The sequence below is a fragment of the Heteronotia binoei genome, chromosome 10, assembly GCF_032191835.1.
Source record: "Heteronotia binoei isolate CCM8104 ecotype False Entrance Well chromosome 10, APGP_CSIRO_Hbin_v1, whole genome shotgun sequence".
Taxonomy (NCBI): domain Eukaryota; kingdom Metazoa; phylum Chordata; class Lepidosauria; order Squamata; family Gekkonidae; genus Heteronotia; species Heteronotia binoei.
This window is the reverse complement of record NC_083232.1, coordinates 7,606,088-7,622,009: the sequence shown is the minus strand read 5'-3', so window position 1 is coordinate 7,622,009 and position 15,922 is coordinate 7,606,088. Positions and strand designations below refer to the sequence as shown.

At 47.2% G+C, this 15,922-nt stretch overlaps 1 protein-coding gene across 1 annotated transcript in view; it reads right to left on the bottom strand.

Moving 5' to 3' along the window:
- OBSCN (obscurin, cytoskeletal calmodulin and titin-interacting RhoGEF) overlaps nucleotides 1-15,922 on the bottom strand; it is a 294,242-nt gene that overhangs the window by 249,390 nt on the left and 28,930 nt on the right. Inside the window, 2 exon segments of the mRNA XM_060248274.1 lie at nucleotides 150-452; nucleotides 9,100-9,360. Coding sequence (XP_060104257.1) covers nucleotides 150-452; nucleotides 9,100-9,360 — 564 coding nt within the window.

The following is a 15,922-nucleotide window of genomic DNA, read 5'->3' as shown; positions in this document are numbered from 1 at the left end:
CAGTACGGGCACGCAAACAAGAGAAAATAAGTGCAGAAAAGCACTTAGCATCCCCTAGTGTATACCAACTTCTCCACCCCCAAACACCTACTGAGAGGCTGCCCACACTGCCTACTGAGAGGCTTCAGGAAATCACAGTTTCTACTTACCAAGGTGCAGAGTTCCTGGGAACTCAAGGTAATCACTCTGGCCATAGTTGTTGACTGCTGATACTCGGAAGTGGTAGTCAGACTCTTCGGCAAGGTTGCTCACTGTGAATTCTGTTGCAGTGATGAGGGATTCGTGGCACCGCTGCCACGTGAACCCCGTCAGCTTCTTGCGTTCCACCAAATATCCATTGATGGGGATGGGGCGCTCCATCTTAGGAGGGGACCAGGCTAACGTCACTGAGGTTTCTGTTTTATTTTTCACCACTGGGTCAATGGGGGGTTGAGATGGAGGCTTCTTTGGGGCTGCACAGTAGGAGAAAGAGGAATGCTGAAAATTGTATGGGCCACTGCACATTTTACTTACTTGTTTATAACAATTCATATCCTGACCTGGGTTTGCATCTGGATTTTATACCCTAGTTTCTTTCCCCGTGGCGCAGAGTGTTAAAGCTGCAGTACTACAGTCCTAAGCTTTGCTCATGACCTGAGTTCGATCGCCGGTGGAAGCTGAGTTTTCAGGTAGCCGGCTAGAGGTTGACTCAGCCTTCCATCCTTCTGAAGCCGGTAAAATTAATATCCAGCTTGCTGGGGGGGGGGAAGTGTAGATGACTGGGGAAGGCAATGGCAAATCACCCCGTAAAAAAGTCTGCCGTGAAAACGTTGTGAAAGCAACGTCACCCCAGAATCAGAACCGACTGGTCCTTGCACAGGAGAACTTTCCTTTCTTTCTTTCCCCAACTGGAAAGTCAAAGCAGGTAGTATAACAAATATAATATTCACAGACATGCTGATTGTAAAATGTCTTAACACTATGCAAAGGAAATGCTAATCCCTTTAAGTCGTAAATACATCCATGAATAAGAGGAATAGAAAGGAGTCCTCATTCAGCATTATCATCATCTGCATCTATGGATAGAATTGTGTTTTGCTAGAAAATATTCACCCTTGACCTGAATAGCTCAGGCTAGCCTAAGGATAGGGAACAGTGGCTCTCCAGATGTTTTTTTGCCTACAACTCCCATCAGCCCCAGCCAGCATGGCCAATGGCTGGGGCTGATGGGAGTTGTAGGCAAAAAACATCTGGAGAGCCACTGTTCCCTACCCCTGGGTTAGCCCAATCCTGTCAGATCCTGAAAGATAAGCAGGGTCCGTCCCGGTCAGTACTCAGATGAGTGACCAAGAAGGAAGTCTTGCCAATGGCAAACCACCTCTGAACGTCTCTTGGCTTGAAAAGTCTACGGCAGGGGTGGACAAATTGTGGTTCGGGAGCTACATGTGGCTCTTTCACACATATTGTGCGGCTCCCGGATGTCAAGGAGGAACTTAACACATGCTTACTCTCAAGGAAGCAGGCACCGCATTGGGACCTCAGTCAGCATCAGAGCACTGACCCATAGGTAGGTGACTGTTTCTACCATGTGTGACGTGGGGAAGGAGGGGGAATGAGACATGGAAGAAGAAGAAGAAGAAGAAGAAGAAGAAGAAGAAGAAGAAGAAGAAGAAGAAGAAGAAGAAGATGATGATATTGGATTTATATCCCACTTTATACTCTGAATCTCAGAGTCTCAGAGTAGTCAAAATCTCCTTTGCCTTCTCCCCCACCCCCACAACAGACATCCTGTGAGGTAGGTGGGGCTGAGAGAGCTCTTACAGTAGCTGATCTTTCAAGGACAACGAGGGCTATGGCTGACCCAAAGCCATTCCAGCAGCTGCAAGTGGAGGAGTGGGGAATCAAACCCAATTCTCCCAGATCAGAGTCCACGCACTTAACCATTATGGCTGACCCAAGGCCATCCCAGCAGCTGCAAGTGGAGGAGTGGGGAATCAAACCCGGTTCTCCCAGATCAGAGTCCACGCACTTAACCACTGTGGCTGACTCAAGGCCATTCCAGCAGCTGCAAGTGGAGGAGTGGGGAATCAAACTCGGTTCTCCCAGATAAGAGTCCACACACTTAACCACTGTGGCTGATCCAAGGCCATTCCAGCAGCTGTAAGTTGAGAAGTGGGGAATCAAACCCAGTACTCCCAGATAAGAGTCGGTGCACTTAACCATTACACCAAACTGGCTCTCACCACCACTGCAGAGGTTGCCTGGAAACTTAGAGGGGGGAAGAAAGTGCAAAAGCCAAGAGAATCACTGGAAAGGAAAAAGGGAATCTAAGAGAGTGGTACAGGGTTTCCCTCTTAGTTTCATAGTTGCAAACAGTGGTCTGTCATATATATATATATATTATATTCCCTAACCTTTCCCTGGTGTTATATATATATAATATTCCGTAACCTTTCCCTAACCATGGAGACTGTTATTCCCAGCTTTGGCTTCTAAAAAGTCTCCTTCTAGCATTGTGTTGTAAATTGCATACATTTGTATTTTATCTTTCTGTGCAAAGAAAGTATTAAGTGTATTAAGTATTGGGGGGGGGGACGGTGGCTCAGTGGTAGAGCATCTGCTTGGTAAGCAGAAGGTCCCAGGTTCAATCCCTGGCATCTCCAAAAAAGGGTCCAGGCAAATAGGTGTGAAAAACCTCAGCTTGAGACCCTGGAGAGCCGCTGCCAGTCTGAGAAGACAATACTGACTTTGATGGGCCAAAGGTCTGATTCAGTATAAGGCAGCTACATATGTTTTAATTAAGGTGCGTGTGTGATATTTGTTCTTGTCTTGTAGCTCTCAGACATTTTACATTTATTCTGTGTGGCTCTTACATTAAGCAAGTTTGGCCACCCCCTGCTGTATAGGATCACCCTGTAAGTTGGCAGCAAATGGAAGGCACTTTACACACACAATGTGCAGGAAATATTTATTGCGCTCAAAACTGAAAATGTTATCAGTACACTAAAGGGAAGAGGCCATTCAAAAATATAGCATTTTAAGTTCCTTCATTTCAATGGGAGACGAAAGCATATGCTTAAATGTCCCCAAACTGAAACTCAGATGTTTGACATCACCCTGTCCTTAGATAGTTGGGATTATGCATTTTAAAAATTCAGTGGAAGTCCCATTTTCTCCTCCAGCTGTATATAAAACAAGATAAAACCCAAATCTGGATAAATCCACAAAACAGGATCTAAAGCAAAACCCCCAGAAAGCAAAATGTAAAATCTGCATGCATTTCCCCCTTTTCAATTGTCATATCATTATTTTAGAGAGAGCCATGACTAACAGTTTTGCATCTGGAGCTGAGAACTGAATTCCAGGGAATAGGAAGGTTATGCCCAATGACTCCCATTCAAAAACTGCCATATCGTTTGCAAACATGCATTGGCCACTGAATCACAAATCAGGTTCTCTAGGAAAAAAATGTCCTTTTGTTTAACCTAGACTTGTAGCAATAGAGCAATTAACAGGCAGCTTTTGTTACCTTTTATTGGTTTCCTGCGCAAATGCTATCCAGGCCAAATGTGCTTTCAGTTTATTTATTTCACTATTTTGCATTCTTAATCGCTGCCCGCCAGCTATATGTAGTTCTGCTCACTGTACCTCATTCCTTTGTCTGTAGAAGTATGCATGCATACGGAAGTTAAATTCTGAATAAAACTTTGTTGGTCTTAAAGGTGATACTTGACTCCTACTTTGTTCTGCTGCTTCAGACCCAGCTGCCCACCTGGATCTATCTGCATGTCCTCTTGGAACCAGTTTGGTGTAGTGGTTAATTGTGTGGACTCTTATCTGGGAGAACCGGGTTTGATTCCCCACTCCTCCACTTGCACCTGCTGGAATGGCCTTGGGTCAGCCATTGCTCTAATAGAGAGCCAGTTGGGTGTAGTGGTGAAGTGCGCGGACTCTTATCTGGGAGAACCGGGTTTGATTCCCCACTCCTCCACTTGCACCTGCTGGAATGGCCTTGGGTCAGCCATAGCTCTGGCAGAGGTTGTCCTCGAAAGGGCAGCTGCTGTGATAGCCCTCTCAGCCCCACCCACCTCACAGGGTGTCTGTTGTGGGGGGAGAAGATAAAGGAGACTGCAAGCTGCTCTGAGTCTCTGATTCAGTGAGAAGGGCGGGGTATAAATCTGCAATTCTTCTTCTTCTTCCTCCTCCTCCCAGATAATCAGATGGAAAAAACCACCTCAGTTACATGCTTGGAGAATGAAATTTCAAGCAGCGAGTTGGCTGTGAGAACAAATGTCACATCTCCTAACAGCTTCCTTAACGCTCATGATATTCCATTCAGCTCCAAGATAGCCAGTTTTGATCACAGGACCTGGGTTGGTTGCTAGCCGTGCAGATTCCAAAGTGCCAGCCCATCACAGATCTCTGTATCAGTACCTTCCTCGTCCTCCCCCTCCGTCCCAAAATTTAGGTGGCTCTTTCTAGAATGACCTCCTAACGGCCACAGTTGGTTTCTTATTTCATTTCACACCCACCGTGGTTTCCCAAGCCAAAGAGAGCAGTTGCTAGCTGCAGATGAACAGTTTGTTCCCTGAGCTGCTGAGGAGGAAGGAAAGATTGAAAGCGTTACTCCTAAACGCAATTACTTGGGGATAGTAAAACAGAAGTCTAGAGGTGCCTTTAAGACAAACCGAGTTCATTCCAGCATTAGCTTTTTGTGAGTCAGAGCTCACTTCTGCAGATGCATATAGGGTCGCCAAGTCCCTCCGGTGCTATGGCAGAGGACTGTTCTCTCGCACATGCTTTGCACGCGTGGCATGATGATGTCACCCAGAAGTGACGTCATCACACCAGGAATGTCACACTGGGGATGTTCTAGGACTCGCAATAAAACTCTATGGCACCATAGAGTTTTACCGTGAGTCCTAGACTGTCACGCCGGGATGCTCTAGGATTCGTGATAAAACTCTAGGATACCATAGAGTTTTACCACAAGTCCTAGAGCAGGGGTGGAGAACCTCCGTCCCGAGGGCCGTTTGCGGCCCTCGAGGTCACTTGGTGTGGCCCTCGGGGATTGCTGGGCCGAACCGAGTCATGTGGCAGCCTCCCTGGGGTCTGGCTGGCCAGCGAGGATCGTGGGGCCCAGCTGCACTGTGCAGCAGTCTCCCCAGGGCCAGGCAGGGATCACAGGGCCCAGATGTACTGTGCGGCAGCCTCCCTGGGGCCTGGCTGGCCAGCCAGAATTGCTGCAGGGCCTGGAAAAGTTACTGTCCCCGTTCAGTTTGCACTTGATTATCCCAGAGGGTGTGGCCTAATAAGCTAATGAGTGTGTGACCTAATATGCTAATATTAGGGGATGTGATCTAATATGTTATTGAGTTCCTGCTGGGCTTTTTCTACAAAAAAGCCCTGCACCTATGCATTCACTTAGGGCGGTGGGCGGGGTGTGTGTGTGTGTGCCAGATTAGGCTCTCTGCACATGACTCGAAAACGACTGGTGCTTGCACAGGGGACTACCTTTATCTTTTTACATGACTTCAAATAGAAAAACAATTATTTGCATTCATTTTGCCAGCCTGAATCGTTCTCCCTTGGCGGAAACTGTTTTTTAAGTTGATAATTTTTTTTATGGCCCGCGAATGATGTTATAAATATCCATATGGCCCTTGGCAGAAAAAAGGTTCCCCACCCCTGTCCTAGAGTGTCCCCGGTGCAGTGTCACCAGTGTGATAACGTCACTTCCAGGTGAAGCCATTGAAAGTGGATTGAAAGTGCATTATTTCGTGCGTGTGAAGGTCTACGTTTGGTTTTTCCTCGATTATATAAATCCACATCGCTTTTCTTTTCATGATCAGGGCCTATTTGCACTGAAACAACAGGACTGAGAGCCACATGAAAACAGTGTTAAAAGTGTTTGTTCCATTTAGAGCCATTAAGCAAAGAATAAAAATAGGAGGCCCCTTGGCTTGATGACAGTTTGCTTCCTTAACTACCCACATAAATATATCGGTGTCACAAGATACCCTGTCCTCCCCACTCACCCCCCTTGAGGTTTTAATAGGAAGGGTGAAACTTCAGGGTGCCAGCCGGTTTAACATCCAGCTCAGGTTCAGAAGACTAGCTAAGTAGTGAAATCAGATCCAGGGGCCTCACCCTCGGCATATCACTAACATCTCAACACAGCCATCCACCACATACCCTGTTGCCCTTTTCACAAGATTCTCAGCTGTAAACTCAGTGCGACGAGAGGAATGACCCTTCAGTCATTGTTATCTGCAAAGAAAAAGGGGGCCACGCCAAGGCCAAACAAAGAGGAAGAAACAAATTGGCGCAGAGGGTAATAAAATCTTTAATAATTATACAATCCCCTAAGTGTTTCGTGTGCAACTTCATTGGAGGGGGGCGGGGAATCGAATGAAATAATTTTAAAATGGGACACGTTGGATACATGATTTTTAAAAACCTAACCCAATTTCGCATTCACCCTACGCCACTCACCTTCATTGTTACCCACAGGGGAGGGACGGTGGCTCAGTGGCAGAGCATCTGCTTGGTAAGCAGAAGGTCCCAGGTTCAATCCCCGGCATCTCCAACTCAAAAGGGTCCAGGCAAATAGATGTGCAAAACCTCAGCCTGAGACCCTGGAGAGCCGCTGCCAGTCTGAGTAGACAAGACTGACTTTGATGGACCAAAAAGGGTCTGATTCAGTAGAAGGCAGCTTTCTATGTTCGAAGGAAGGAAGGAAGGAAGGAAGGAAGGAAGGAAGGAAGGAAGGAAGGAAGGAAGGAAGGAAGGAAGGAAGGAAGGGAGGGAGGAAGGGAAGGAGGGGGGGAGGGAGGAAGAGGGGAGGGATAGTATCTCAGTGGCAGAGCATGTGCTTGGTAAGCAGAAGGTCCCAGGTTCAATCCCCCCCACCCCGCATCTCCGCTAAAAAAGGGTCCAGGCAAATAGATGTGAAAAACCTCAGCTTGAGACCCTGGAGAGCCGCTGCCAGTCTGAGTAGACAAGACTGACTTTGATGGACTGAGGGTCTGATTCAGCATAAGGCAGCTTTGTGTTCAATGTTCAACTCTGACATTCCTCTTTTCGGCACGGTGTCCTTCCGATTTCCCACTATCTGCCCCGGGGCTTCAGCCTGCGTTGCCATTTTTGCGAGGCAAAGAGAAACCGCTAAAAACCAGTTTCTCTTCGCTGCGCAAAAATGGCGAGGCAGGCTGAAGCCCCGGGGCGGACAGAGGGAAATCGGAAGGACGCCGCGCTGAAAAGAGGAACGTCAGAGAGGTGTAGGGTGAGTGGGAAATCGGTCCAACAAAACACAGGGCAATTTCACAGAGCATGTACAGAGCACAGTTCATAACTAGTTGTTGATATTAAACCAAACCGGCATTTGCTTTTCAAATTGTTTTCTAATTTGGATACTAATCATGTATCAGATGTGTTCTATTTTTAATTTTTTTGCATTAGATGTCCCCAGATGAAGCTACACATGAAACATGCCGGGACTGCATAATTATTAGAGAGTCTATTTCCTTCTGCACCCGTTTGTTTCTTCACCTTCATCGTTAGCCACAGGCGATGGCTACTGGGCTCTGCTTGTTAGAAACAGCTTCATGGAACTGATGACAGATTCAGCCTTCTTGAAAACAGAGACGGTGAATTTCTCTCCACGCTATCTCTAACGCTATCTTCCAGACTTGCTAGTTTCTTTCAAGCAGGGCATATTAGGCCACACCCCTATGATGTAGCCAATCCTCAAAGAGCTTATAGGGCTCTTATTACAGGACCCATTGTAAGCTCTTGGAGGATTGACGCAGGCCTTTTGCCCAGAAGAAACCCTTCATTATTTCCAATGGAGGGAAGGCATTTATGTGATTGCCAAAACTCCCTTTAGAGTTCATTCATGCTGGTCACAATCTTACTCCCGGCTCCACCCCCAAAGTCTCCTGACTCCACCCTCAAAGTCCCCAGATATTTCTTGGGTCTGACATAGCAATCTTATAGAAGACTGAATTCAATTCTTCATTCAGGGGAGGGACGGTGGCTCAGTGGTAGAGCATCTGCTTGGGAAGCAGAAGGTCCCAGGTTCAATCCCCGGCATCTCCAACTAAAAAGGGTCCAGGCAAGTAGGCGTGAAAAACCTCAGCTTGAGACCCTGGAGAGCCGCTGCCGGTCTGAGTAGACAAGACTGACTTGGATGGACCGAGGGTCTGATTCAGTATAAGGCAGCTTCACAAGTTCATATGTTCATCCTTGCCACACGCAATCAGAATTGCCACATGGGCCTAGGAACACAAAACTCCTGTCCCATGTCTGATTCAAAATCCTCATGGCAGACGTGAGGATTTGCAATGGACACATTGGCCCTGAATAGGATTTGAACCCGAGCCTCTTATTGCTAGTTTGATGCTCAAACCCAGGCTCCCCTATCCTTTTCGAGCCTGCAGGCCTTTTTGGAACTCAGACACAGGGTGGTGTGCGCAGCCCCAAAATGGCTGCCACTGGAGTCAGCCATGAGACAGCTGCCACAGGGAACCTCCAGTCCCACAGTGAAGATCTTTGTGTCGCGGTGATAGCTGCGTCTGCTGAAGCAACACTGTTAAAAATCTGCAGAGCCGGTCAGAAGCCTTGTGGGGCAGAAGCCCTACTCGGCTCCACCAACTTCCTAAAAACAATTGGGGGTACCAGGCAAAGTTTTGGAGACCTCTACTCTAACCACTACATCACACTAGGCCGCTGATTCACAAGTAGATCAACTGATGTGAAGGTGTCTCCAACCAGCTGTTTCAGATTGTAATTTGCAGCCTTTCACCAACACTGGACTTGCTTTTGAGAACTAATAAGAACGTCCACATAACCCTTTGAAAACCCCTGAATTAGTAGCATAGAATTATGGGAATGTCTTCACCTAACGTAATACACCTAACATCAGAATTCTACACTAGACCTTTAATCCTGGTTTATCTCGGATCCCAAACTGACATTCTACACTTGAATCATGGAAACATCGAAACCATGAGTTCGTGATTCTATGATTCTAGTGTAGAAAATCAGTTTGGAGACAGGGCTGAGCCAGGATTAAAGGTCTAGCGCTTCATATAACCAGAAGAAAACAGAGCAGCTCACCGGACACAGTAAACTGGGTGGATGTTCTGCAATCGTCAGCCACGAAAACGATCTCTCCCGCATCCTCCATTTGACAGTCTCGGATTGTCATGTTGTACTCCTTGCCGGAGGACGTGATGGTGATCCGATTGTTGGGCTTCAGCTCTTCCTTGTTCTTCAGCCAGCGGAATTTCTGACACTCGTTTTCCAGTTCCACGCAGAATATAGCTGTGTCTTTGACGCTGACGGCAGTTTTCCTAGGCAGTTTCTTAATGATATTCCCTGAATGGAGGGATTAAAAAAAAATTGGCTCTTACATCATTCTTATAATTTGTATAACTGTGATGTTATGGGCTTCTTAAATAATCAATGCATCCATGAGTTGCTATGCAATTGTCAAAATAATGACCGATTTCGAACTCGGCTTACCCCGCTCGTCCGTTCGTCTTGTCTGCGCGGCATCCATTGGATTTCCCACTATCTGTGCTGGAGCTACAGGAAGCACCGTGGCTTTCGTGCAGCAAAAACTAGTTTCCATTTGCTGCGTGAAAGCCACGACACTTCCTGTAACTCCGGCGCAGATAGTGGGAAATCCAACGGATGCCACGCAGAGAAGACGAACAGGAGAGCGGGGTAAGCTGAGTGCGAAATCGGTCAATGTTAATAAGAACTGGGTCTCTTTAAACTGGAGTTAATTAGTTTCTGAATATTACTTAACTGGTTGTTGGAGCTTTAGGACATAGGAGAACCATTTTGCCTGTGCAAATGTTGGAAATGATTTCGTTATAATGCTATGAGCCTTGGGTGAGTAATATGTAAAAACTGCAGCCTTTATTTTCTGTAACGTGAATTGGTTGTTTTATTTGAATGTCGTCATATAAATGCAGTTCCAGAGACATAATCGCATGGTCGAAGAAAAAGATGATTGAAACACGCAAAATTAAACATGTTCCAATGTCATTGAATCCATACACATGCATAATCAACAGAAAAACAGTCTTGATTCGTACGCTTAATTCAAGGACTGCTGTCTTTGTTGGTCGAGTATGCTGCAAACTTTGCATGCTGCACACAGAAGTAATTGCTGTTAAACTTTGTATGTTTACTGCTGACAAACTTTGTATGTTTTCTTCAGAAGTATTGTTGTTAAAAAGTTTGATGGTGGTACTTTCCTTTTAAATGTCGTTAACATAAATACTAAATATATTGCAGAGTGTGATTGAGCACTGATATAATGCGGAGAGTGTATAATTCTTATATTAAACTGTGTAACAGAAGAAGAAGAAGAAGAAGAAGAAGAAGAAGAAGAAGAAGAAGAAGAAGATGATGATGATGACGACGACGACATTGGATTTATATCCCACCCTCCACTCCAAAGAGTCTCAGAGCGGCTCACAATCTCCTTTACCTTCCTCCCCCACAACAGACACCCTGTGAGGTCGGTGGGGCTGAGAGGACTCTCACAGCAGCTGCCCTTTCACGGACAACCTCTGCCAGAGCTATGGCTAACCCAAGGCCATGCTAGCAGGTGCAAGTGGAGAAGTGGGTTCTCTCAGGTAAGAGTCCACGCACTTAACCACTACACCAAACTGGCTCTCCTATAACTAACTGTAATTACTGTTTGCATAGTAGTTTTTCGCAGCCTCCTACGTTTTTCTCAACCTTGGCTGTGTTTCCCTTGTTTAGTTGCCTAGCCTGTAGAATTGCCAGGTCTTTCCTGGCCATCAGTGGGGGATAGGGGTAAGGTTTGCTAGATCCAAGCTGATTCCGCACTCACCTTTCTCCAGGGCAAGTTTCCGTTTCTGGGTGGAGCAAACTGGTGATTTCGCACTAGTTGCTCGGTGCAGGCATTTTGTGCGGGGCAAACCTGTGATTTTCCCCGCCGCAGTGTAAAAATGCCGGCGAGGAGCAACTAGTGCGAAATCTGCCCATTTGCTCCGCCCAGAAACGGAAGCCTGCCCCGGAGAAAAGTGAGTGCGGAATCAGCCCCAGGTTGGAAAACGCTTGGAGATTCAGAGATGGAGCTGGGGTGTGTGTGCCCCAGTGGGGTACCATGCCCCAGAGTCTACCCTCCAAGGCAGCTATTTTCTTCAGGAGAACTCACCGCTGTAGTCTGCATATGAGGTATAATCCCAGGGAGGTGAACGTTTATTATAGGAATAGTATCTACCAGTGTGCAGCTTTAGCCGATGACACGTCACTATTAAATCCAGTTATGCATTTGGCATGAGGGCTCGGGGGTGTTGTTGTTGATGATTTAAAAGAAGAAGAATTGCAGATTTATACCCCGCCCTTCTCTCAGAATCAGAGACTCAGAGCAGCTCACAATCTCCGATATCTTCTCCCCCCACAACAGACACCCTGTGAGGTGGGTAGGGCTGAGAGGGCTCTCCAAGCAGCTGCCCTTTCAAGGACAACCTCTGTCAGAGCTATGGCTGACCCAAGGTCATTCCAGCAGGTGCAAGTGGAGGAGTGGCGAATCAAACCCGGTTCTCCCAGATAAGAGTCCGCTCACTTAACCACTATGGCTGACCCAAGGCCATCCCAGCAGGTGCAAGTGGAGGAGTGGGGAATCAAACCCGGTTCTCCCAGCTAAGAGTCCACACACTTAACCACTACACCAAACTGGCTCTCTATTAGAGCTATGGCTGACCCAAGGCCATTCCAGCAAGTGCAAGTGGAGGAGTGGGGAATCAAACCTGGTTCTCTCAGGTAAGAGTCTGCACACTTAACCACTACACCAAACTGGCTCTCTATTAGAGCTATGGCTGACCCAAGGCCATTCCAGCAAGTGCAAGTGGAGGAGTGGGGAATCAAACCTGGTTCTCTCAGGTAAGAGTCTGCACACTTAACCACTGCACCAAACTGGCTCTCTATTAGAGCTCTGGCTGACCCAAGGCCATTCCAGCAAGTGCAAGTGGAGGAGTGGGGGAATCAAACCCTGTTCTCCCAGATAAGAGTCCACACACTTAACCACTACACCAAACTGGCTCGCTTTCTTTCTTTCTTTCTTTCTTTCTTTCTTTCTTTCTTTCTTTCTTTCTTTCTTTCTTTCTTTCTTTCTTTCTTTCTTTCTTTCTTTCTTTCTTTCTTTCTCTCTCTCTTTCTCTCTCTCTCTCTGCTTCCTTCCCTAGGTTGGCAGCCATATCCCGCAGCAGGCTGTGCCACAAACTAATAGGGGCTGCAATGGAAAGCCTCGAAACGAGCAGCTATTGTTTTCACCCGTGTGCAGGATGGCACCTTCAGAAGGCTTCGTTGCTGGAGAGGCGGTCCTGCAGAGAGGCTTCTCCAAGGCCGAAAAGGCTCCTTGACTTGAAGTGACCCTGGTAACTGATCAGTATCCAGTACAACCAGCTTGAAATGAACTGGCAAATGATCAGTAAGCCTGCAAAATGGATGTAATGTGCATACTCTCTGCCCAGCTCCCAATAATAACTGAGCTGTGCCCTTTTTGCACCAGCTGGAGTTTCCAAACTGGCAAGGGCAGGCACTAATTACAGTAATTAGGATTACCAATCCCCAGTTCGGGGGCAGGGGATCTCCTGGTTTTAGGGTTGCCAATCCCCAGGTGGGGGCAGAGGATCCCCTGGTTTGGAGGCCCTCCCCCCACTTCAGGGTTATCAGAACATGGGGCAGGGGGGAAATGTCTGCTGGGCACTCCAATACACCCTATGGAGACCGATTCCCATAGGGTATAATAGAGAATTGATCTGTGAGTATTTGGGGCTCTGGGGTGGCTGTTTTGTAAGACAGAGGCATCAATGTTACCGCATAGCGCCCAGTGCCTCTCCTCAAAACACCCTCCAAGTTTCAAAAAGATTGGACCAGGGGGTCCAATTCTATGAGCCCCCCCAAAAAAGGTGTCCCTATCCATTATTTCCAATGGAGGGAAGGCATATAAAAGGAGCATGGTCCCTTTAAATGTGACAGCCAGAACTCTCTTCAGAACTCCCTTGCTCCTGGCTCCACCCCCAATGTCTCTTGGCTCCACCCCCAATGTTTCCTGGCTCCAGAGCAGGTAACACCAAGATTTAAAAAAAAAACTTTCAATACATAAATACACTTATAATAAAACACCTAATAGTATATCATAAAGTACAATATATTATGAACTAACAATAGAACAAAAGATGGCATAGAACTCATTGGGGAGCAGTGTTCCTTCTAAGCTGAGTTAGTGCGAGCTCGCTCACAGATTTTTAGCCTCCAGCTCACACATTCTTGTCTCGGCTCAGGAAAAATGGCCCCAGAGCACAATAATTCATGCAGGAGCTCACAACTTTAATACTAGTCGCTCACAAAGTAGAATTTTTGCTCACAACACTCTGCAGCTTAGAGAGAACACTGGTGTGGGGATGGGAGTGGCATATAAACAGCCTGGTCTAAACAGTGAAAGGGGGAAAAGAGAGAGAGGAGAAGGGGGGTGGGGCTGAGAAGAAGTGGAAGAAGACTGCAGATTTATACCCCGCCCTTCTCTCTGAATCAGAGACTCAGAGCGGCTTACAATCTCCTTCATCTTCTCCCCCCACAACAGACACCCTGTGAAGAGGACGGGGCTGAGAAGAAGTGGAAGAAGACTGCAGATTTATATCCGCCCTTCTCTCTGAATCAGAGACTCAGAGCGGCTTACAATCTCCTTCTTCTCCCCCCACAACAGACACCCTGTGAAGAGGACGGGGCTGAGAAGAAGTGGAAGAAGACTGCAGATTTATATCCCGCCCTTCTCTCTGAATCAGAGACTCAGAGCGGCTTACAATCTCCTTCATCTTCTCCCCCCACAACAGACACCCTGTGAAGAGGACGGGGCTGAGAAGAAGTGGAAGAAGACTGCAGATTTATATCCCGCCCTTCTCTCTGAATCAGAGACTTAGAGCGGCTTACAATCTCCTTCATCTTCTCCCCCCACAACAGACCCTGTGAAGAGGATGGGGCTGAGAAGAAGTGGAAGAAGACTGCAGATTTATACCCCGCCCTTCTCTCTGAATCAGAGACTCAGAGCGGCTTACAATCTCCTTCATCTTCTCCCCCCACAACAGACACCCTGTGAAGAGGACGGGGCTGAGAAGAAGTGGAAGAAGACTGCAGATTTATACCCCGCCCTTCTCTCTGAATCAGAGACTCAGAGCGGCTTACAATCTCCTTCATCTTCTCCCCCCACAACAGACCCTGTGAAGAGGATGGGGCTGAGAAAAGTGGAAGAAGACTGCAGATTTATACCCCGCCCTTCTCTCTGAATCAGAGACTCAGAGCGGCTTACAATCTCCTTCATCTTCTCCCCCCACAACAGACACCCTGTGAAGAGGACGGGGCTGAGAAGAAGTGGAAGAAGACTGCAGATTTATATCCCGCCCTTCTCTCTGAATCAGAGACTCAGAGCGGCTTACAATCTCCTTCATCTTCTCCCCCCACAACAGACACCCTGTGAAGAGGACGGGGCTGAGAAGAAGTGGAAGAAGACTGCAGATTTATATCCCGCCCTTCTCTCTGAATCAGAGACTCAGAGCGGCTTACAATCTCCTTCATCTTCTCCCCCCACAACAGACACCCTGTGAAGAGGATGGGGCTGAGAAGAAGTGGAAGAAGACTGCAGATTTATATCCCGCCCTTCTCTCTGGATCAGAGACTCAGAGCGGCTTACAATCTCCTTCATCTTCTCCCCCCACAACAGACCCTGTGAAGAGGATGGGGCTGAGAAGAAGTGGAAGAAGACTGCAGAATTATACCCCACCCTTCTCTCTGGATCAGAGACTCAGAGTGGCTTACAGTCTCCTATATCTTCTCCCCCCACAACAGACACCCTGTGAGGTGGGTGGGGCTGAGAGACAGCTCTCACAGAAGTTTCCAAGGATAACTCCTGCGAGAGCTATGGTTGACCCAAGGCCATTCCAGCAGCCGCAAGTGCAGGAGTGGGGAATCAAACCCGGTTCTCCCAGATAAGAGTTCGCACACTTCGCCACTACGCCAAACTGGCTCTCTTTGAGGAGAGAAAGGACCTCAGCAAGGTAAAATGCCATAGTCTCTAGTCTCTAAAGCAGCCAATTTCGCCAGGGGAACAGTCTTGGTTGTCAGGAGATTAATTGTAACAGCAGATCTCCAGGTGCCTCCTGGAGGTTGAAAAGCTACCAATACTTGCCACACAGTTTTCTAACTCCTGCTTAACTCAAGCCTTCCTGTGCCTCAGGAAGGGATTTTTATGGGGACAGCTCAGCTGTTCCTGGGCAGTTCCATTAAAGAGAGGCAGGAATGCCTTCCTACTCCCACGCAGCATCCGTATAGGCCCAGCTGGTAGAAGCTCTGGATGCATTCGATCGTCTTCTTCCACCGTCACATGTAGGATGGGAGAAGTATTTTGGAGGGCAGGGCAAAGGCGATGGGATGGGCATTTGATATGCTCTCATGGGACTTTGGAAGGGGTGAAAGAGGAAACACTGGAACAAGAGCTAGTGCGGCCATTGTTTCTTTCGGCCTTCGAGTCAATTATTTTCTCTACAGAGGTTGTGCATATCACTAAGGGAGAGTGGGAACAAATTCACACATCCTCATTCATCATTCATCTGAAATGTGGTGTTGGAGAAGAGTTTTACAGACCGCCAAAGCAACAAATAAGCGGGTTCTAGATCAAGAAGAAGAGAAAGACTATAGATTTATACCCCGCCCTTCTCTCTGAATAAGAACATAAGAGAAGCCATGTTGGATTACGTCAATGGCCCATCCAGTCCAACACTCTGTGTCACACAGCGGCCAAAATTTTTATTTATATATATACATATATATATATGTGTGTGTGTGTGTGTGTATACACACACTTATATATAATATGTATATATATGTATATATATCTGTA